Source organism: Phyllobates terribilis, unplaced genomic scaffold (assembly GCF_046119375.1).
Source record: "Phyllobates terribilis strain yellow unplaced genomic scaffold, ASM4611937v1 Scaffold_5__5_contigs__length_657084704, whole genome shotgun sequence".
Classification (NCBI taxonomy): domain Eukaryota; kingdom Metazoa; phylum Chordata; class Amphibia; order Anura; family Dendrobatidae; genus Phyllobates; species Phyllobates terribilis.
The window spans coordinates 148,794,048-148,818,164 of NW_027362765.1; the positions used below are offsets into that span (position 1 = coordinate 148,794,048).

The 24,117-nt window shown below is 44.4% G+C and overlaps 1 protein-coding gene across 1 annotated transcript in view; it reads left to right on the plus strand.

Moving 5' to 3' along the window:
• Positions 1-24,117, plus strand: part of ACE (angiotensin I converting enzyme) — a 79,165-nt gene that overhangs the window by 30,370 nt on the left and 24,678 nt on the right. The window contains exons 10-16 of the mRNA XM_073683163.1: positions 428-572; positions 9,079-9,180; positions 9,825-9,947; positions 10,481-10,692; positions 22,621-22,757; positions 23,460-23,618; positions 23,957-24,041. Coding sequence (XP_073539264.1) covers positions 428-572; positions 9,079-9,180; positions 9,825-9,947; positions 10,481-10,692; positions 22,621-22,757; positions 23,460-23,618; positions 23,957-24,041 — 963 coding nt within the window. The remainder of the gene's footprint in view (positions 1-427; positions 573-9,078; positions 9,181-9,824; positions 9,948-10,480; positions 10,693-22,620; positions 22,758-23,459; positions 23,619-23,956; positions 24,042-24,117) is intronic.

The window sequence follows — 24,117 nt, forward strand, 5'->3', positions numbered from 1 at the left end:
GGTATTAAACCTGTCTAGAGGGGTCATCCCAGCTGTTAAACTGCTACCAATTAGCTATATACGTGCCAATCTGCAGTCACTTACTGGCCTATTTAGACCAACTGAGAAACCTTCTATGCTCAAAGAACAATTGTTGTATGATCATTTGTTCATGTTGTCGGCAGCACATCTGTTACACTGGATGATGTGCTGTCAAGAACGGTCTCTTGTCGGCTTAAATCATTGCACCTGATATTAGATTTCGCTCTTTCATCAGGTGTTTGCCGGTCTGTCTTTAGATGGGCTGATACTCAGAAACTAGCCTTCCTATGTTTGTCCTGGCCCCCAATTATTGGCCCTTCTAAATAGACCATTGGGGAGGGGGGTTGTGACCCTTACCTTTTTAAACTAATTTTATCTACTGTTTCCCTTCAAATGTCTTCTGCAGAAAGTGATATTAATTATCTCCTTAAGATGGCTCTAGAGAAGATTGCTTTCCTGCCATTTGGATACTTGATTGACCAGTGGAGGTGGAATGTATTCAATGGCCGCACTTCTCCAAGTCGATACAACTATGACTGGTGGAATCTAAGGTAAATTTGAGCAATTACTTTATGTATTTTATTCTCCTATAAATATTTGCAGTGTAGTGGTTTAATGGGTTTTAGCTTCAAAATAATTCACTTTTATTACAAGGAGGCTAAAGGGGAATGGCCACCACTGCTGACAAGTTTGTTTTGGTAAATGTCTTCATGAAATAACAAAATATATTCTTTTTTTTTTTAGTTGTTCCTCCTAGTAATTTACAAAGTGACAACTTGATGCCACCAGTAGTTGGGTTTGTCTATGCGCATTTTGGGACTTTCCGATCAGTGGTCTCATCAGTAGTGTTGAGCGATACCTTCCGATATCAGGAAATATCGTATCGGATTGGATCGGGCCGATACCCAAAAAGTATCGGATATCGCCGATTCCGATACCGGAAACCAATGCAAGTCAATGGGACACAAATATCGGAATGAAAATAAACCCTTTCTTTCCTTGTAGGTTAATTCTACATGAAGGAAAACAACTAAGAATAATGTAGAATGACATGAAAAGCCGGCAATTCATCAGCGGCATACACCGGTACCCGACAATTTACAACAGAAAGAATAGAGCTTCACACATAGATTAGATAGATAGAAACATGTCAGTCACATATATATGAAGTACAGTGACAGTGTTGATTACTGTACTTGTCATTTAGTGTAAAGGATTTATTAAAAAAAAATATTAGTGTTTTTGTGCACCGTCTCTTTAAAAAAGCCGGCCGGCAATTCAGCATCTGTACCCGACAATTTAGAATAGAAAGAATAGAGAATCACACATAGATTAGATAGATAGAAACATGTCAGTCACATATATATGAAGTACTGTGACAGTGTTGATTACTGTACTTGTCATTTAAAATAAAGGATTTATTTAAAAAAAAATTGGCGTGGGGTTCCCCTTAATTTTAGGCTCTAGCGGAGGTTAAGCAGACAGCTGGGGCAAATGTTTGAAGCCTGGGAAGGGGGTAATACCCACGGAGCTTCCCAGGCTACTAATATCAGCCCCCAGCTGAATACCTAGCCTTTACTAGCTATTAAAATGGGGGAACCCCCCCAAAAAAAATAACGTGGGGTCCCCCCTAACTTAATAGCTAGCACAGGCTAGGCAGACAGCTGGGGGCTGATATTAATAGCCCAGGAAGGGTGCCATGAATATTGGCCCCCTCCCAGGCTAGAAACACCAGCCGTCAGCCGCCCCAGAAATGGCGCATCCATAGGATGTGCCAATTCTGGCACTTAGCCTCGCTCTTCCACGCTGCCCTGGTGCGGTGGCAGGGGGTAATAGGGTTGGGGTTGATGTCAGCTTATAATGCCAGCTGACATCAAGCCCAGGTTAGTAATGGAGAGGCGTCTATAAGACACCCCCATTACTAACCCCATAGTCAAAGTTAAAAGAAAACACAAACACCCAGAATAAAGTCCTTTAATTGAAATAAAGACACAATTCTTTATTGTTCTAAATTAAACCATACTTACCATCACGCCCATTCCAGCTGAAGCCAACGATCTCCTGCAATAAAAGTAAAATAATAAAGCAACCTCATCCTTGCCTTTCCATGGTTCCCACGACAGCTTCAGCTCTGCTACATCGAGATGACAGGCTGGACCGCAGCAGAACGCTGCCATCCAGCCTGTCATCCCGCAGACACTGAGAAGCGCAGGCATGCTTGCGCTCCTTAGTGTCTCTGTGACGTCATCCAGATGAGCCGAGTTCATGTCCAATGAACTCAGCTCACCTCATGCACGTCACTGACAGCGTGGGAGAATTCTCCTGCACTCAGCGCTTCAGCGTGAGAATTCTCCCACGCTGTCAGTGACATACATGAGGTGAGGTCATGTCCAATGAACTCAGCTCACCTCATGCACGTCACTGACAGCGTGGGAAAATTCTCACGCTGAAGTGCTGAGTGCAGGAGAATTTTCCCACGCTGTCAGTGACGTACATGAGGTGAGCTGAGTTCATTGGACATGACCTCGGCTCATCTGGATGCCGTCACAGCCAGACACTGAGGAGTGGAAGTATGCCTGCGCTTCTCAGTGTCTGCGGGATGACAGGATGGATGGCAGCGTTCTGCTGCGGTCCAGCCTGTCATCTCGATGTAGCAGAGCTGAAGCTGTCGTGGGAGCCATGGAAAGGTAAGGATGATGTTGCTTTATTTTACTTTTATTGCAGGAGATCGTTGGCTTCAGCTGGAATGGGTGTGATGGTAAGTATGGTTTAATTTAGAACAATAAAGAATTGTGTGTTTATTTCAATTAAAGGACTTTTTTCTGGGTGTTGTGTTTTTTTAAATACTTTACTAGAAATTCATGGTGGTCATGTCTAATATTGGCGTGACCCCATGAATTTCGGGCTTAGGGCCAGCTGATAATGCCAAGCTGGCCTTAACCCCTTTATTACCCAGTGAGCCACCGCACCAGGGCCCTGGATGAGTTGGGTACAGCGCCAGAAGATGGCGCTTCTATGAACGCGCCATTTTCTGGGGCGGCTGCGGACTGCAATTTGCAGCGGGGGTGGCCCAGAAAGCTTGGGCCTCCCTGCGCTGCGGATTCCAGCCCCCAGTTGCCTAGTTGTATCTGGCTGGGCACAAAAATAGGGCGAAGCCCCACGCATTTTTTTTTTTTTTTTTTTAATTATTTCATGGAATAATTAAGGAAAAAAAGGGCTTCCCTATATTGTTGTGTCCAACCAGGTACAAATAGGCAGCTGGTGGTTGGGGGCAGCCTGTTCCTGCCTGCTGTACCTGGCTGGACACAAATATAGGGCGAAGCCCCACGTCAATTTTTTTTAAAATAAATCCTTTATTTTAACACTAAATGACATTTGAGGAGTTAATAAAGATGCAGTCCCTAAATTATTATTTATTTTTTAATTAATCTTTCCCAAAACTTTTGACGTGGGCTTCGCCATATTTTTGTATGCCAGCCAGGTACAGCATCCAGCTTCTATGAACGCGCCATTTTCCGGGGTGGCTGCGGACTGCAATTTTCAGCGGGGCGGGGGGGGGGGGGGGGGGCAGAAAGCTTGGGCCTCCCTGCGCTGCAGATTCCATCCCCCAGCTGCCTAGTTGTACCTGGCTGGACACAAAAATAGGGAGAAGCTTCACGTATTTTTTTTTTTTTAATTATTTCATGAAATTCATGGAATAATTAAGAAAAAAAGGGCTTCCCTATATTGTGTCCAACCAGGTACAAATAGGCAGCTGGTGGTTGGGGGCAGCCCGTTCCTGCCTGCTGTACCTGGCTGGACACAAATATAGTGCGAAGCCCCACGTCAATTTTTTTTAAATCATTTCAGGAAATTCATGAAATAATTAAAAAAAAATTGATGTGGGGCTTCGCCCTATATTTGTGTCCAGTCAGGTACAGCAGGCAGGAACAGGCTGCCCCCAACCACCAGCTGCCTATTTGTACCTAGCCGGACACAACAATATAGGGAAGCCCTTTTTTTCTTAATTATTCCATGAATTTCATGAATTTAAAAAAAAAAAAAACGTGGAGCTTCGCCCTATTTTTGTGTCCAGCCAGGTACAACTAGGCAGCTGGGGGCTGGAATCTGCAGCGCAGGGAGGCCCAAGCTTTCTGGGCCCCACCCGCTGCAAATTGCAGTCCACAGCCGCCCCGGAAAATGGCGCGTTCATAGAAGCGCCATCTTCTGGCGCTGTACCCAACTCATCCAGGGCCCTGGTGCGGTGGCTCACTGGGTAATAAAGGGGTTAAGGCCAGCTTGGCATTATCAGCTGGCCCTAAGCCCGAAATTCATGGGGTCACGCCAATATTAGACATGACCACCATGAATTTCTAGTAAAGTATTTAAAAAAAACACAAACACCCAGAAAAAAGTCCTTTAATTGAAATAAACACACAATTCTTTATTGTTCTAAATTAAACCATACTTACCGCCACGCCCATTCCAGCTGAAGCCAATGATCTCCTGCAATAAAAGTAAAATAATAAAGCAACCTCATCCTTACCTTTCCATGGCTCCCACGACGGCTCCAGCTCTGCTACATCGAGATGACAGGCTGGACCGCAGCAGAACGCTGCCATCCAGCCTGTCATCCCGCAGACACTGAGAAGCGCAGGCATACTTCCACTCCTCAGTGTCTGGCTGTGACGGCATCCAGATGAGCCGACAATGAACTCTGCTCACCTCATGTACGTCACTGACAGCGTGGGAGAATTCTCCTGCACTCAGCGCTTCAGCGTGAGAATTTTCCCACGCTGTCAGTGACGTGCATGAGGTGAGCTGAGTTCATTGGACATGACCTCGGCTCATCTGGATGCCGTCACAGCGAGACACTGAGGAGCGCAAGCATGCCTGCGCTTCTCAGTGTCTGCGGGATGACAGGCTGGATGGCAGCGTTCTGCTGCGGTCCAGCCTGTCATCTCGATGTAGCAGAGCTGAAGCTGTCCTGGGAACCATGGAAAGGTAAGGATGAGGTTGCTTTATTATTTTACTTTTATTGCAGGAGATCGTTGGCTTCAGCTGGAATGGGCGTGACTGTAAATATGGTTTAATTTAGTACAATAAAGAATTGTGTCTTTATTTCAATTAAAGGACTTTTTTCTGGGTGTTTGTGTTTTTTTTAAATACTTTACTAGAAATTCATGGTGGTCATGTCTAATATTGGCGTGACCCCATGAATTTCGGGCTTAGGGCCAGCTAATAATGCCAAGCTGGCCTTAACCCCTTTATTACCCAGTGAGCCACCGCACCAGGGCCCTGGATGAGTTGGGTACAGCGCCAGAAGATGGCGCTTCTATGAACGCGCCATTTTCCGGGGCGGCTGCGGACTGCAATTTGCAGCGGGTGGGGCCCAGAAAGCTTGGGCCTCCCTGCGCTGCGGATTCCAGCCCCCAGCTGCCTTGTTGTACCTGGCTGGACACAAAAATAGGGCGAAGCCCCACGTATTTTTTTTTTTTTTTTTTTTTTTAATTATTTCATGAATTTCCTGAAATAATTTAAAAAAAAATTGACGTGGGGCTTTGCACTATATTTGGGTCCAGCCAGGTACAGCAGGCAGGAACGGGCTGCCCCCAACCACCAGCTGCCTATTTGTACCTGGTTGGACACAACAATATAGGGAAGCCCTTTTTTTTCTTAATTATTCCATGAATTTCATGAAATAATTAAAAAAAAAAAAAAAAAACCGTGGAGCTTCTCCCTATTTTTGTGTCCAGCCAGGTACAACTAGGCAGCTGGGGGATGGAATCTGCAGCGCAGGGAGGCCCAAGCTTTCTGCCCCCCGCTGAAAATTGCAGTCCGCAGCCGCCCCGGAAAATGGCGCGTTCATAGAAGCTGGATGCTGTACCTGGCTGGCATACAAAAATATGGCGAAGCCCACGTCAAAAGTTTTGGGAAAAATTAATTTAAAAATAAATAATAATTTAGGGACTGCATCTTTATTAACTCCTCAAATGTCATTTAGTGTTAAAATAATGGATTTATTTAAAAAAAAAAATGGCGTGGGATCCCCCATAATTTTAGTCTCTAGCAGAGGTTAAGCAGACGGCTGGGGCAGATGTTTGAAGCCTGGGAAGGGGGTAAAACCCACGGAGCTTCCCAGGCTACTAATATCGGCCCCCAGCTGAATACCTAGCCTTTACTAGCTATTAAAATGGGGGACCCCCCCCCCAAAAAAATGACGTGGGGTCCCCCCTATTTTAATAACTAGCAAAGGCTAGGCAGACAGCTGGGGGCTGATATTAATAGCCCAGGAAGGGTGCCATGAATATTGGCCCCCTCCCAGGCTAGAAACACCAGTCGTCAGCCGCCCCAGAAATGGCGCATCCATAGGATGCGCCAACTCTGGCACTTAGCCTCGCTCTTCCACGCTGCCCTGGTGCAGTGGCAGGGGGTAATAGTGGTGGGGTTCATGTCAGCGCCAGCTGCCATGAAGCCCAGGTTAGTAATGATGGGCGTCTATAAGACACCCCCATTACTAACCTACAAAGTGTTAAAAAGAAAAAACACACTACACCCAGAAAAAAATAATTTATTTGAAATAAAACACACAATTTTATTTAATTCTTAGTTTACTAAAAATAATAGTTACCTGTCCACGTTCCTGCGCTGATCTCCCATGCACAGCTGTCACATCTGGAGATGGTGACAGCTGTGCATGGCTGCTGTAAGCTCGCGCTGCCGGGAACACGTCCGCTCCCGGCAGCGGGAGCCACTGACTGAGGTCACCGGAGTGCATTCAGGCAGCGCAGCTCCGGAGACCTCCTTTACGGCACTGCTGTACCGTGGGAATTTCTCACGATACAGCAGGGCCGTAAAGGAGCTAACCGGAGCAGCGCTGCCTGAACTCCGGTGAACCCTTACGGCCCCGTCATTCTAGCGGCGGCAGCGGTTCAGAGCGGTCACATTCTATGTGGCTGCTCTGAACTGGAGATCTTCGTGGGACACTCGTGGACTGCTACGGAGGGGTAAGGATAAGGTTGTGGTTTATTATTTTATATTTTATTACAGGAGATCGATGGCTTCGGGGAATTAGGTGTCTTGGTGAGTATAGGTGTAGTTTTTTATTTTTTACTTTATTTTAGGTGGCGATCGGCGGGGACAGGTAATGTATAAACTAATTTCTTTTAGGTAACCACTGGCCACCAATGACATGTATTTAAAATTTATTGGGGACACAGTAGGGCAATTTAAATAGCAGGATCAGTCTGATGGGAACTACTGCTCCCGTCGAGCTGATCCTGCTGGCAGGAGTGGACGGGGGACAGACATAGGCCGATGGGAGTAGTAGTGTCACATCGGCCTATGTCTGCCTGCACGCACACACCCGCACACACACACACCCCGCACACACCCGCACACATCGCACAGACACCGCGCACACCCGCACAAACATCGCGCACACACCCCGCACACACACCCCGCACACACACTAATCATGACGGGTCTGGGAGGTGAGGCTGACCTGTGCGGCCGTGGGAAAGTTCATGTGAGTTCATGCAGTCAAGCATGAACTCACATGAACCCTCTGAGGGCAACGCGGCGACTTCAAATGAACAGCTGATCGGCATCACCTGATACCTCAGCTGTTCATTTGAAATAACCGGCGGGAAAGCGCAGCACAGAACGGGAAAGCCGGCGGTGAAGTCTTTTCACTGCCGGCTTCCCCGCCCGGGTCCTTCACTCCCCGCTCCTTGGAGCTGCGCTCCCCGCCCGGTCCTAACTTACGATCGGGATGGGAGGTGGCGAGGGGAGTGGAGGATCGGGGTGGGAGGCTGCGGGGAAGCAGTATGGGGCTGTGTGATTGTTTAAAAGCCGGCGGCTTTATACCACCCGCCGGCTTTATACCGCCCGCCGGCTTTTAAACAATCAGGAGAATTCTCCCCCGCTGGGATGGCATTCTGATGACAGGCTGGATCGCGCTGCCATCCAACTTGTCATCCTTCACAGACACTGCAGAGCGCAGGCATTATGGGAACTTCCGATTCCGGTATCCGATATTGTAAAAGTATCGGAATGCCGATACCCGATATTACAGTATCGGAATGCTCAACACTACTCATCAGTCTGTGGAGGGATACACCTTCTTGACAATGGGAATGGTAACATCCGATTGTCCACTTATTTCTAGGAGGAATAGATGAACTGCAGAACAGAGTTCTTTGAAAACATGCTTTAGAATTTATCACATTGAGAATACAAGTAGTTACTAAAACAGAATGTTCAGGAGATGGTCCTTTTTTGTTATATGAAGGTTTTCTGCAATGGGTGCTGCATGTATACAGGCGTTATCCACTAACCTAATGATGCAGTCACATCAAACGCCTAGTCTTCAACTTTTGCTTCAAAAATGTTAGTATACAGCCATCTGCTGGTCACTGTATGAATTGCATGTCTGCTAGTAATGTATTCCCACATAAAATAAGAACCCTTTGGGGTGGTTGTTCCTCTTTCTATTAAATGTTTTCTCTGTAAGGTGTAACATAAATTACTCCAATTCTATTGCTCCCCTTCCTCCTTTCTTTACCCTTTTATATATTCACTTCCAACAACAAAAAAATAAATCAAAAGAAAAAAGCATATGAAAACTTACTGTCCAACATATAACCGAACCTAATCTAACTTTGGGACAAAACCACAATACCATGAAGTCTGTAACGATAAAAGCAAGCCATTTGTGACGTGGAGGCGGTCTGAAGGGGCCGTTGTAAACACTACCACCTCTAACTGTGCCTTTCATTGGGAGCTTTTAAATCCTTGCATGCATTTCACTTTTTTTCTCTTCTGCTTGTAAATCATTCCAGAGCCAAATTTAGAGGGTATTTATTTTTAAAGCAGCAATGCCTTAAAAGTTGACATGTTATGTTTTTTTACATGTGCGTTTTTCCATTAAAATCAATAGGAAGTGAGTATTTTTGACATTTTCTATGTGAATTTTAAAAAACACCCTTTGAAAAGTTATTGCTCTTCGTTAATGAACTTGAAAGGCAATGGGTTGAAGATTTGATTGTGTCCATTACGTAATGTGTTGTGTTTCAGAACAAGGTATCAAGGAATCTGTCCACCAGTACCCCGTGATGATACAGAACAGTTTGACGCTGGAGCAAAATATCACATTCCAGGCAACACCCCTTATATTCGGTGATTTATGGCGTACTTTTTAATTCTGACACTTTACTAACTGTTGTATGAGAAATTTATAAATAACCATTTTTAAAAAGAAAGTAATGTTGAAATTGATAGCTAATTTGTTTTTGTGGGAAGAGTTTCAGTAAAACTTTAATTTTATTTATTGAAATTCTTTGATTTGTACGCAGGGGTCCAATGGGCAGTCCGACTGATGGACAGTGTTCCCTGTTGTTGTTGTTCCAGAGAACTGTCATTCACCCATTGGACTCCAGTCCATACAAACACCAGAGATTTCAATGAATAAAATACATTTTACTGAATCTTTTCCAATAAATATAATTTTCTGCTTGGCTTCTTCTCTATACTGTGCTGTCCAGATTGGACTGTGTACAACATAACAGGTTCTCTCTAAAGCCCAAGTTGAGTAAAGGTTTTCTTCTAGAAACAGTTCCACATCTGTCCATGGGTTGTCGGATATTCCAACTTGGCTCTATTGAAATGAGCTGCAGTACCACGCACTTTTTTTCTTTTTTTGTTTGAAAAATCATTGCCAACCTGTTAATCTTTCATAACCCCTTCAACCAAATCTAGAACTAATTTGATTTATCTTCTTGTACTCTGGCTGAATAGCTCATTTGTCTAATCTTGTGTTTCAGATACTTTGTAAGCTTTGTGCTGCAGTTCCAGTTCCATAAGGCACTCTGTGGAGCAGCCAAACACACTGGCGCTCTCCATACATGTGATATTTATAGGTCTGCAGACGCCGGCAAATTACTTGGGTGAGTCTAAAGTCCATATTTATCTGCTTGCATACACAATACCTGTATTCTGCTTCCTAGTTATCAGAATTGGATAGTCCTAAAAAAAAAAAAAAATGGTGTTTTGATGGTAACCTGATCACAGCGTGTTCTGCTGCAGACTGCCATAGATCAGCTTTGCTAGGAAGCTTGGTAACAAGTCTTTAATTCTTCTGCAGTACCACTATGGGGAACCTAAAATATTAGTTTCTATAAGTCAATGTAATGCATGGGCAGGTTGGGCCCTACATGGCAAAAAACACTCTCTCCAATCTAGCTATAGCTGAAGGTCTTGCATAAGGCATTCCTTATATAATTTTTTAATGCAGTAGTGGGAGTCAAAGGTAGACTTAACTTATTACCTCCTTACCCAGTAATACTATTCCATGGACTTTCTCCATCGCATGCAACAAATTTCTTATAAATCCTCACTAATGCAAATATATTAAAAATAAAAAAATAAAAAACTTGCATAAACATTCTGGAAGATTTAAAGTGATGCTTTATATTACTAGGGATGTTCTCCGTGCTGGTTTGTCTAAGCCTTGGCAGGAGATTCTCAAGGAAATGACTGGCACAGATAAAATGAGTGTTGGGCCACTGTTGGAATATTTCCAGCCGGTCACTGAATGGCTGATAGAACAGAACACAAAGAACGGCGAGACACTTGGCTGGCCAGATTTTGCATGGACACCCCCTATTCCTGATGGATATCCTGGAGACATTGGTAAGATCACACGTGGAACGTTAACGTAGAAATTTAAGTGCTGCATGTTCTGTACACAGAGGGAAAAAAAATGCTGAACTGTTCTGGACAGCTTTCATCTGTTGGATCAATTTTCATCTGTCTATTCTGTGTATTTGTTTTTCTTTTGCATGAAAAAACCTGGAGGATTCAAGTCTAACAGTCAGTGAAAAGTGCGCTGCACTTGGTGCCATCAGTGCGCTATGTATATAATATAAATATATATACACTGCTCAAAAAAATAAAGGGAACACTCAAATAACACATCCGCAACCTCCTCAGGAGCATGCCCAGGCATTGTAGGGAGGTTATACAGGCACGTGGAGGCCACACACAATTCTGAGCCTCATTTTGACTTGTTTTAAGGACATTACATCAAAGTTGGATCAGCCTGTAGTGTGTTTTTCCACTTAAATTTTGGGGGTGACTCCAAATCCAGGCCTCCATTGGTTAATAAATTTGATTTCCATTGATTATTTTTCTGTGATTTTGTTGTCCGCACATTCAACTTTGTACAGAACAAAGTATTCAATGAGATTATTTCATTCATTCAGATCTAGGATGTGTTATTTGAGTGTTCCCTTTATTTTTTTGAGCAGTGTATTTAATATAAATATATAATTTATTCGGTCTCCCATGACAGCACCCCGTGAGAGAGAGGATCCGCCCATCAAGGACCAGAAACCTACAGGTTAAAAAGGGCGGCCCTCTCTTCCCGCCTCAGTTTAGGTTTCCTGTCCATAATGGGAGACCTCGCAGGCTTACCTGCAGAAGATGGACTCCTGTCCCAGAGATGGCCACAGCAGGTGGTTGGAGCCGGTCCGTCCCGGTCCTCTGGAGACGCCACGGTAGGGCTCAGTGGGGCGCCTCCGTGAGCGTTGCGGCGGGCGCGACATAACCTCACGGGGAGGTAGATGTCCGCCAGGTGTGGGGCCGCTAGCGGGCTTCCTCCCCCCGCTACAATTTGCAGGAGATCCAGGTCGCGCCGGAGGGGCACGTGACAGGCGCGACCTACTGACGTGACTTCTGGTGCGCCGGGCAGGAAGTCCCTGTGACGACACCGGAAGGGGCGGAGCTCGTTTGAATTTTGCACGCGAGCAGCTGAACGCCGGGGGATTAAGGTCCTGGCGACGAGGAGCCCACCTGGAACCCACCTGGCCACCTGGGGAGGAAGACCAAGGAGCAGGTAACGCCCTCCTGGGGAAAAAAAAAGAGCACACACCCACACATGGTACCGGTGTATGGCCAGTATATAAAGGGTCTGGTAACATACAGAGGTGCTTCCCAGCCCATTCTTACACTGTAATTATGGAAGTTTCACAAGAGCTGTCACCTAGGCAACAATATCTGCTGCAGGAGCAGCCCTCTGGGGAGCCCTCACAACTAGTGGCGCAGCGCCATTCCCGGCTAGGGTCTGGTCGTTCAGCTAGAAGAGCTGTCACTAAGAGCAGGAAGGACGGTCCGATGCGGCGTGATTCCTTGCCATGCATGTTGGATTCCTCTGCTTCTACGGTACCGAAGGCTCTGTGGGGTGAGTGGAATCTTCGTGAAAGTTCTACTAATATTTTCTCCTTCTTTCTATCTATCTTTATTTTAGAGCAAGAAATGTTCCTCGAAATCCAAGCACAGAGAATGTGCCTTATGCAGCTGTCCACTCCCTGATTCATATAGCAAGAGGTTATGCCAGCTTTGTATTAGCAAAATGATGTCGGAGGAAACCCCAGATTTTTCCCTAGGCCTAAGAACTTTAATAAGGGAAGAAATGGGCAAAGCATTGCAGGGTTCAGAGTCTGGGCATATTCCTCAAGAAACCCAGCCGGGTTCAGACTCTGAACTGTGGGTCGCCTCCTCCTCCGCCTTCTCTTCCTCTGATAGTGAGCCAGATAGACAGTGCTTTCCCCTGAAGGAGGTCGATGCCCTAGTAAAAGCTGTCCGATCTACAATGGGGATAGTGGACACGAGGGCAGAGAAAACAGCTGAGGATGTTATGTTTGGTGGTCTGGGGCTAAAGAAAAGAAGGGTCTTTCAGGTAAATTCAAAGGTGAAACACCTCATTGATAAGGAGTGGAGGAAACCTGACAAGAAGGGTAGTGTTCCTCCATGCTTTTAAAAGGAAATATCCATTTGAGGATGCTAGGTGTTCCTCCTGGTTAAAAGCACCCAAGCTGGATGTTGCTGTTACCAAAGCAGCGAAAAGAACTTCCCTCCCGTTCAATGATATGGGTGCATTGAGAGACCCCTTAGACAGACGGGCTGATACTTTCTTGAAAGGGGCATGGGAGACAGCCCAGGGGAGGAGTCCTGAGGAGATAATTTGCATATTCCCACTGCATTTTGGGGTAAGTGAAGAGTCTCCGCGAGCTCAAAGAACACTGGATTTTGGCTGTTGGAGCTGAAAAGAGGACATCGGTAAACCGCGCGCTTTTTTTTTTAAGCTTTTTTCACTGTTTTCAGAACATTAACAATAAGAACATGGAAGAGTCCAGGAGCCATTTGGTGAGCTGCATATCCTGCTACATGTTCAGACTTGCCAGTGGAAAAGCCAAACTTCACATGCCAGAAATGCAAGCTTGTGTCCCTGTTGGAGGAAAAGTTGCGAAATCTAGAAGAGAGGTTAACTACCTTGAAAATCATTAAGGAAGGTGAAGAGTTCTTAGACAGAGCAGAATTATCTCTTCATGATTCAGAAAGAGAAGAAATTCGAACTGCACCTGACGAAACAGAGGAATGGAAGCATGTGACCCACCGAAGCAGGAGGATCGAGAGGCAGTCAGCACCCATACTGCTCAGGAACCAGTACCAGGCTCTCTCGCAGGAGCACCATGAAGAAATACAGCAAGATAAGACTTTGCCAGCAATGAATAACCTTGTAAGCCCTCAGAATCCTCCTGGATGGAGAAAGAAGAATGTTGTGAAGAAAAAACGGAGAGTGGTGGTCATGGGGGATTCCCTGTTGAGAGGAACAGAGGCCGCTATCTGCAGACCAGACATAACCTCAAGAGAAATGTGCTGTCTTCCAGGAGCAAAAATTAAAGATGTGTCTGACAGGATATCAAGACTCTTCAGACCTACAGATCACTACCCATTCCTGCTAATACATGTGGGGACAAATGACACCGCAACAAAGGACCTGGAAACCATCTGCAGTGACTTTGAAGACTTAGGCAAGAAAGTGAAAGAATTGGGAGCGCAGGTGGTCTTCTCATCCATCCTCCCAGTGGATGGCCATGGAACAATGAGGTGGAATAAGATTCTACAGGTGAACAACTGGCTACGTCGATGGTGCCGTCAACAAGGATTTGGATTTCTGGATCACGGAATGAATTACCTATACGATGGACTACTTGCTAGAGATGGGGTGCACCTTACGAAGACTGGAAAACATGTATTTGGAAGTCGCCTTGCTACACTCATCAGAAGAGCTTTAAACTAGAACAATGTGGGAAGGGAAGCAAAAGGCCAGAAAAAGCCATACAGCTGACAAATACTATTGAGATCTCTGCTACTGGAAGTGGAAAGGAAGAACAAAGACAAAACAATTTAAATAATAAAAATATGGGAGGAAGAGAAACCAATCACAAACTAAAATGTTTTTATACAAATGCACAAAGCATGGGCAACAAACAAGGAGAATTGGAACTACTAATGCAGGAAAAGGAATATGATGTCATTGGAATCACTGAAACTTGGTGGGACGATACACATGATTGGAATAAAAGGCTAAAAGGATACAACTTATTTGCAAGAAACAGACTTGATAAACGAGGAGGAGGTGTTGCATTGTATGTTAGAAAAGCGTATATCTGCACAGAGATGGAAGCTTCAGAGACTGGGAGTTCTGTGGAAACTGGGTAAGAATACAAGGAGAGAACAACGGAAAGGACACCATTGTAGGCATTTACTACAGGCCACCTGGGCAAGCTGAAGATATGGATGAACTCTTTATGTATCAAATGACCAAGTTCTCCAAAAAATATGACGTAGTGGTCATGGGAGATTTCAACTATCCAGACATTTGTTGGGAATCTCTCTCAAGTAAAGCTAACAGGTCAAGCAAATTCTTATCCTCTCTTGCTGACAACTTTATCTTCCAAAAGGTAGGGGAGAAAACAAGGGGATCTGCTACTTTGGATCTAATCCTTATAAACAGGGAGGAAATGGTTGAGGAGGTAAAGGTGGCTGGGACCCTAGGAGGCAGCGATCATGCTATTATAGAATTTTGGATAACTAGAGGAGGAAGACATGTGAAGACTCAAACTTCAAGGTTAGATTTTAGAAAGGCAGATTTTAAGAGACTCAGAAAGAGAATAGGAGGGATCCAATGGCTGGATGTCCTTAAGGACAAAAATGTCCAGGAAGGATGGGAAATTTTTAAAAATGAGATTCTCGAAGCACAATCGTTAACAATCCCGAAAAGTAGGAAGAATGGGAAGCATTTAAGGAAACCAGGATGGATGAACACAGAACTTAAACACATGCTAAAAAGAAAGAAATGTTTATTAAATGGAAAGAGGGAGGCATATCTAAAGAAGATTATAATGCAGTCTGCAGATCCTGCAGGGCACGTATCAGGTTAGCTAAAGCTGACAATGAATTAAGGCTTGCAAGAGATGTCAAAAGCAATAAAGGATTTTGGGGGTATGTCAAAAGTAAAAGAAAAGTCAAAGATGCTATAGGATTTTTACAGGATGAAAATGGAGAAATGGTAAGAGAGGATGTTGAGAAGGCCGAACTTTTTAATTCCTATTTTGCATCTGTTTTCTCTCAGAAAGAAAATGTAACATCAACTGATCTTCACTGTCCTTTTAAAGGAATAGAGGAATCCAAGTTATCTGTAAACAGAAAGATTGTGAGGGAATATTTAGCTAACATAAATGAGTTCAAGTCTCCAGGTCCAGATGAATTACACCCCAGAGTACTGAAGGAGATCGTAGAAGAAATTTTAGAACCACTCTCCATAATCTTTGAAAATTCTTGGAGAACAGGAGAAGTCCCAGAAGACTGGAGAAGAGCAAATGTTGTTCCTATCTTCAAAAAGGGGAAGAAGGTGGACCCAGGGAACTATAGGCCGGTGAGTCTGACTTCTATACCAGGAAAGATCTTTGAACAAATTATTAAACAACATGTATGTAAGTACATGGATAAGAATGAAGTGATTAACCAGAGTCAGCATGGGTTTGTAACTAACAAGTCATGTCAGACTAACTTAATTTCCTTCTATGACAGAATCACTGACTGGGTGGATCAGGGAAATGCTGTAGATATAGTATATCTTGACTTCAGCAAAGCATTTGACAAAGTATCTCACATCATCCTTATTGAAAAAATTACCAAGTATGCAATGGACCAGGCAACTGTTAGGTGGATTCATAACTGGCTTAGTGATCGGACTCAAAGGGTGGTTGTAAATGGCTTCACATCCAGCTGGATGAATGTCTCAAGTGGGGTACCACAGGGCTCCGTCCTGGGACCTGTATTGTTCAACATCTTTATCAATTATTTAGATGAAGGAATTGAGGGTAAACTGATTAAATTTGCTGATGACACAAAGCTAGGAGGGATAGCTAATACTAGAGAAGAGAGAGAGAGGATTCAAAAAGACCTAAATAAACTGGAGCAGTGGGCAGCAACCAACAGAATGGTTTTTAACAGGGAAAAATGCAAAGTACTACATCTGGGCAATAAAAATGAAAAAAGCATATACAGAATGGGAGGAATAGAGCTAAGCAACAGTACATGTGAAAAAGACTTAGGTATACTAATAGATCATAGACTGAACATGAGTCAACAGTGTGATGCAGCAGCAAAAAAGGCAAATACAATTCTGGGATGTATTAACAGAAGCATACAGTCTAGATCACGTGAAGTCATTATCGGTCTTTACTCCTCTTTGGTCAGACCTCATCTGGAATACTGTGTACAGTTTTGGGCACCACATTTTAAAAAAGACATAGACAAACTGGAGCAAGTTCAGAGAAGAGCGACCAGAATGGTGACTGGTCTGCAAACCATGTCCTATGAGGAACGGTTGCAGGATTTGGGAATGTTTAGCTTGCAAAAAAGAAGACTGAGAGGAGACTTAATAGCTGTCTACAAATATGTCAAGGGCTGTCACATTGTAGAAGGATCATCTTTATTCTCATTTGCACAAGGAAAGACTAGAAGCAATGGGATGAAACTAAATGGGAGGAGACACAGATTAGATATTAGAAAAAACTTTTTGACAGTTAGGGTGATTAATGAGTGGAACAGGCTGCCACGAGAGGTGGTGAGTTCCCCTTCAATGGACGTCTTCAAACAGAGGCTGGACAGACATCTGTCCGAGATGATCTAGTGAATCCTGCTTTGAGCAGGGGGTTGGACCAGATGACCCAGGAGGTCCCTTCCAACTCTACCATTCTATGACAGCTGCGGGAGCACTGAGACCAACAGTAGCAGCTACCTGCACGTCCAGAGCCCTGATGGTGTGGCTTGAACAGCTAGACAGTCAGTTGAAGGATGGGACTTCTAGGAAAGACATTACTTCTTCCCTTCCACTAGTTCAGGGGGCGGCAGCTTTTCTTGCGGATGCATCTGTGGACTCGGTAAGGTTGGCTGCAAAATCAGCAGCACTGTCAAATGTGGCTCGGCGAGCCTTGTGGATTAAATGCTGGCCAGGGGATTTACAGACTAAATCCAGACTGTGCACAATCCCATGCGAAGGAGAATACCTCTTTGGTCAGACCATGGATGACTTATTGGAGAAAGCTGGGGACCCTAAGAGGGGGTTTCCACCAGTACCTCTACCCTCCTTTAAGAGATCGTTCCGGAAAATTTCCTCTTCCGGAACGAAGAGATATTTCAGGGAACAAGACAAGTCTGATGAAAGGGGTCGAAAAGGTAGAGGTCTACTCTTTGGTCGGTCTCCAAAAATTGAGCAGAAGCCAGGGGATACACAATCAGCCCAATTCTTCCCCAAAACGCCAGGCTGCCCTCGTTTCGGAAGTACAAACCCTAATAAGAAAGCACGTCCTGATTGAGGTTCCGGAGGCTGAAAAGGGTCTTGGTTTCTACTCCCCGCTCTTCTTGGTTCTGAAACCGGATGGAAGTTTCAGGACAATCATAAATCTGAAATCCCTGAATAATTTCCTTAAAATACACACCTTTAAAATGGAGTCTTTAAAATCCGTAATAAAGTTACTTTTTCCCCACTGCTATATGGTAGTGCTCGATCTCAAAGATGAATATTACCATATCCCAATTCATAGTCACTATCAGAAATACTTGAGGCTGGCCATTGAAATTGACGGGGTGGTTAAACACTTCCAATACACTGCACTCCCCTTCGGTTTAGCTATAGCCCCGCGAGTTTTTACTAAAGTAATGGCGGAAGTTATGGCACATGTAAGAGAAAGGGACATTCTAATTATCCCTTACCTGGATGATCTCCTGATAGTGGGGAACTCGTTGGTTCCGTGCGAGACCCACCTGCGGGAGACCATGTTGGTCTTAAAGAGCTTGGGGTGGTTTCTAAATTTAGAAAAGTCTAGACTATCTCCACTCAAGGTACAACAATATCTGGGGGTCATATTAGATTCCAGGAAACAGCTATGTTGTCTTCCAGAAGAAAAAATTGATAGAATCCGGGGGTTGGTAGCACAATGTATACGTAAACCTTCTATGTCACTCCGTAAGGCCATGTCACTATTGGGAACCTTCACCTCCACTTTTCCTGCGGTTCGTTGGTCACAATTACATTCAAGAGCTTTTCAGTGGGATGTGTTGTACAATAACGCAGCTTTAGAGGGGCATCTAGACTGTGAGTCTTCGCTAGGTCCTCGTGCCATAAGGTCCCTTCGTTGGTGGTTGCGACAAGACAATCTTGCTAAAGGGGTTCCCTGGGAATGTAGTCCAACTGCAGTCTTGTCCACTGATGCAAGTGCTACAGGTTGGGGAGCTCACTTTGAAGGGAGATTAGTGCAGGGAACCTGGTCAAGCAGTGAGCAACAGTTGTCATCAAATGTTAAGGAGCTTCTGGCGGTGCAGCATGCGTTCAACGAGTTCCTTATATATTTACAGGGCCAGCATGTCCGTATACTCTCGGACAATCAAGTCACGGTAGCTTACATAAACCACCAAGGGGGGAACCCGCTCAAGAAACTTGATGAGGGTAGCAAACGCACTTCTGCTGAAAGCCGAAGATCATTGTCCCTCTCTTTCGGCTACTCATCTAAAAGGGAAGGAAAACATCACAGCAGATTTCCTCAGCCGTACTTCCGTAAAAGAGGGAGAGTGGTCCCTAAATACGCGAATATTCTCCAGAATCGTAGAAATGTGGGGCCTTCCGACTGGACTTATTCGCAACAAGAGCCAATCGGAAAGTGCAAAATTTTTGTTCCTTAGACCCCAGAGAAGAACCCATGGCAGTGGATGCCTTCATGGTTCCCTGGAGATTTCCTCTGGCATATGCCTTCCCTCCCATGATCCTGCTCCCAGCGGTAATAAGAAAGATCAGGGCAGACCGGGCCAGAGTGATACTCATATGCTCCTTTTGGCCCAAAAGACCGTGGTTCCCTTGTCTCCGGAAGATGTCCATATCAGATCCCTGGGTTCTTCTGGAGATTCCGGACCTCCTCACTCAGGGGCCACTTTCCCATCCTCCAACCCAGAGTCTACATTTGACGGTGTGGAATTTGAGGGTGTTATTGACCAACAAAGGATTCCCTGCAAATGTAGTGAATACTCTCCTGGCTAGCAGAAAACCTGTTACCACCCGTATTTATGCCAGGACCTGTGAGGAAGTTTCTGTCCTTTGCAGAAGTTAAGGTGGAGGAGGGGCCCCCTATTGGGAAAATTCTGGAATTTCTGCAGCGGGGCTTAGAATTGGGTCTCTCTACCAGTACCTTGAAAGTACAGGTGTTGGCGTTGGGGGGGCTTTATTTTCTTCCAGTATTGCAGATAACTATTGGATAGCCTGTTTTATAAAAGCTTCCTTTAGGTGTAGACCCATTACCAAGGTAAAGATGTCTCCCTTGAATTTGACTTTTGTATTGGATGCCTTGACCAGTCCTCCTTCTGAGCCACTAGATTTAGTCTCCCCCAAAATTATTTTCCTAAAGATGGTCCTGTTAGTAGCCCTAACTTCAGCCAGGAGAGTCAGTGACCTACAGGTCCTTTCAATATGCCCTCCATTTACGCAAATTCTGGACGATAGGATTATATTAAAACCTGATCCGGCCTTTCTTCCTAAAGTGGCCACTCTATTCCATAGAACCCAGGAGATAGTTCTCCCGACTTTTTGCTTCCCGCCCAAAAATCAAAAAGAGGAGAGGCTTCACACTTTAGACGTTAGGAGGTGCGTACTAAAGTACTTAGAAGTATCACGTGGATTTAGAAAGGATAAGTCCCTATTTGCTATCAGGGGGCTAGAAAGGGTTGTAAGGCCTCAAAGGCTACAATCGCTAGATGGATCAAGGAGGCCATTTCCCTCGCATACTCCTCAGGGGATAAAGAGATACCGGAGGGATTGAGGGCGCATTCTACCAGAGCGGTATCAACCTGCTGGGTGGAGAAGACAGGGCTTTCCGTTGAGGAAATTTGTAAGGCTGCCACTTGGTCTTCTCCTTCTACTTTCTATAGGCACTATAGATTGGATCTGGGTGGCTCTGCAGATCTCCCTTTCGGGAGAAGGGTGCTTCAAGCTGTGGTCCCTCCCTAACTTCCTTCGTCTCTGTAATTCTCTCACGCGATGCTGTCATGGGAGACCGAATAAAGCCTTAGTTACTTACCGGTAACGGGATTTTTTTGGAGCCCATGACAGCACCTGTATATTCCCTCCCTTCACTGGTGTTGTGCACTCCCGTAGAGTTGATTTCTTTTTGTGCACCCTTGCGGGAAATTGATGAAAAGTAATGTACTTAATGTGATTATGTTTTGTTATAACTAACCTTGGCGGTACTCTCATGCTCTGTTAACTAAACTGAGGCGGAAAGAGAGGGCCGCCCTTTTTAACCTGTAGGTTTCCTGTCCTTGATGGGCGGATCCTCTCTCACGTGGTGCTGTCATGGGCTCCGAAAAATCCCGTTACCGGTAAGTAACTAAGGCTTTTTTTTTTTTTTTTTTTTTTTTTTTACACCACAAAGGTAAGAAATGGCACACCAAATGCAGCCCATTTTTCACTGTCGGCTAGACTTTAAACCATTAAACTTTTTTTTTTTTTCGTGTTTGTTTTTTGTTTTTTTTATGCAACAAAATACCTTGATGTAAATGATCCTATAGATGGTCAGTGGAAAAACCTGACATTCACACCTGTGTCCCATGTGTGCTAAGGCCTAAGGAGGGGAATCAACATGTTACTAGAAGGATCGCAGGTGTTCTGTGGCGACTAGGCACCAGTGACATGGGTTCCTCTGGGGTGGGGGGGCGGGGGTTGGTGCAATTCGCTGATTGTTTCTTGCTCAGTCCATATACCCTCAGATGACACCAGGATCCCAAATGTAAATGACTATCAAATAAGAATTCAGTCAATTTTATAAAAACAAAGTGAACTTCACTGGTGGAAAGTGTGTGTGTATATACAAAGCTTGTTGAGGCAACACATGACTTGTTAGCTACATTTCAGCAATATAGCACATGCTTTCAACCTGTCTTTCACTGACCACAGCCCACTTCCATGCTGTAACTGTACTACCGGCCCACCTTCCACCCCCAGTCGACGTAGCTTTGTGGACATGTTTTGTGACACTAGTTGTAGTCCTCATTGGTAGCATTTAGGGGTAGAACCGACTCTGATTAGTTTATCCTGCTTCACAAAAAGGAATAATGTAAACAAATTTATTCTTGGATTGCCAAATATTTACGCCAACGTTTAGGAGCATTCAACAAGTACAATTCAAGCAAGTCTCCCTGTCCACAAAACCATGCCCTTTGTCTCCTTTTTAAATCTCCTGAACATTCTTCCCTCTTTTTAATACTACTCAGTTGATTTTGGAAGCACTTAGGAATCGTAAAAAGACTCTGTCACAAAATGGAGATTCTTTAGTTGCAGAACATGATCACCAAGTGTTCAGGTGCATAAATGCAGTTACTCAGCCAGCAGTGTCAGCTTCAGAGTCCAAACCTCCTCTGCTGTTATCAGCACAAACTGTGCTCCAAGACCTTTATGGCATGAGTTTCCATAGCTGGTGGTATAAAGCCACTATCACTGGACTCTGGAGCCGGTAAAACGTGTGGTGTGCTGAATTGCACTTCTGACAGTTTGTTGGACTGCACTGTGCCAGCTGTAAAGTTTGGAGAAGGAATATGGTTTCTCTCTAAAGGATTGGCCTAGTCAACGTGGTTCCAATGAAGGAAGCCTTAATGCTTCAGCATACTAGGACATTTTGGACAATTGAATCTTCCAATTTTGTAGGAACAGTTTGAAGGTCCTTTTCTGTTCCAGCATGACTGCTTTGTGCACAAAGCAATGTCCATAAAGGCATGGTTGTGCCTGCAGTCAATTTCCACACCTCAAACCCATCAAAAATCTTTGGTATGAGTTGCAACATAGACTGATGTTGGAGAAGAGGGCCTGTCTCGGCGTCTGACCTCAAATGTTATGGATGAAATGGGCAAAAATTTTAGCAGACTCCTCCAATCTTCTAAACACTTCCACAGAAGAGTGGATGCAGTTATCTGCAAAGTGGGGACCAACTCCATATTAATGTGTCTGGATTTTAATAGGATGTCAAAAGCTGGAGGTGTCAAATACCTACATTGTATAGATGAATCTCAGCTGGGTAACTGTCATCCAAAAACCATGTATTTTTGTGATTTCCTTGTATAATATAGTAAGCAAATGTCAAGGCCAACTAAACCATTCTGACATCTTATTTGACACGTTAACTGCCGCTAGTTCTGGATACATATCCTGAGATCGGTTTCTCTTTTCAGAGAAAAATGCTAATGAGAGGGAAGCGGAAGATTTCCTAAGTGTTTACAACAGTACCGCAGAGGAGGTGTGGAATGCCTACACCGAAGCTTCATGGGCCTATAACACGGACATCACAGAACAGAACAACCAAATTATGGTGAGGAGGGGGGGTGCATAGTAGATTGTAAATGTCGTCATATTGGGTAACTAAGTATTTATTTGAAGTGGTTGTCCACTACTTGGGTAACCTCCTTCTAAATTACTATATTCCCCCATGTAAAATGGCAACCTGCAATATCTACCGGTTCCAGTGACATCAGGGCTCCTGGGAATGTTGTGTCCTGTCACTTGAACTCCTGCAGCCACTAATGCGTCGCTTCACTCTCCCTTCCTACAAATGTTACCGACATCTGGAGTAAGTCAGAGCAGCAGTAGCTGTCAGTTTCTTCTGAAGAAACTGACATCTGGAAGACGTGAGGTGGCCACTGACTGCAGGGCTCACATGACATAATGTCACGCAAGCATCGGGAGACCTGACCTCGCTGGAATGGAACATGAGGGGAATACAGGCATATTCTTACATGAGGGAATATAGTCATTGAGAATAGGTTGTCTAAATAATTCAGAGTTTGTCCACTACTTGGTTATTGCCTTGGCCTTTATGTATTGAAAGCCATACAACCTAGTCTTCAGTAGCCTACTGCAAGTGCTGGATACTGGCCGCTTGAATCCAATCATGTAAGTTTATGGGTTTGAGTGAATTTGAAACTTTGTACTAAAGGGGGGGGGGGGCCTCCTATAAATTTTTGAAAGCTAAACTAAAGGCTTGGAGGATGTAACTGCTTTTATTTGTTTACAGCTGGAAAAGAACCTAGCAATGTCTAATCATACTTTGAACTATGGAAGACAGGCACGCAACTTTGATTTCAGTGATTTCACGGACTCTGAAACCCAGCGGTTACTGAGGAAGCTCAGTGATATCGATAAGGCTGCTCTGACAGAAGATAAGCAGAAAGAGGTGAGCACTGCTATTGCACGAGTGGTTTTTTTTTTCTTTGCTTTTTGTTCTCCCCTTTTTTAAGATGCCTAGAATAAAAAAAAATCAGTTTCAAAGTCTTCCTGTAGTGTTTACTGATTGATTTGTTTGCTTGAACCCTTGTTTTCTCACACCTGCAATGCATGTTGGCTGAAAAGATCCACTTTTTAAATCTATTCCGACTGAGTGAGGTTTAGAAATATTGGCCACTTAAATTGGATGTCAGATCCCCACAATTTGCTTCTAAGGACTGGTCAACAATATTGTAGTCCTGGACAACTGCTTTAGTTTGGATTTATAAACCTTTTTTGTAATTTCAGTACAACCAAATAGTCTCAGATATGGAAACCATCTATAGCAAGGCTAAAGTATGCAAAGGTGACAAGTGTATGCCTCTTGACCCAGGTGAGATTGTGTGTTGTGGTAATTTGCCCTTTATAAGCTACGATAATTGACTATAAAGCCTCATTCATAACACTTA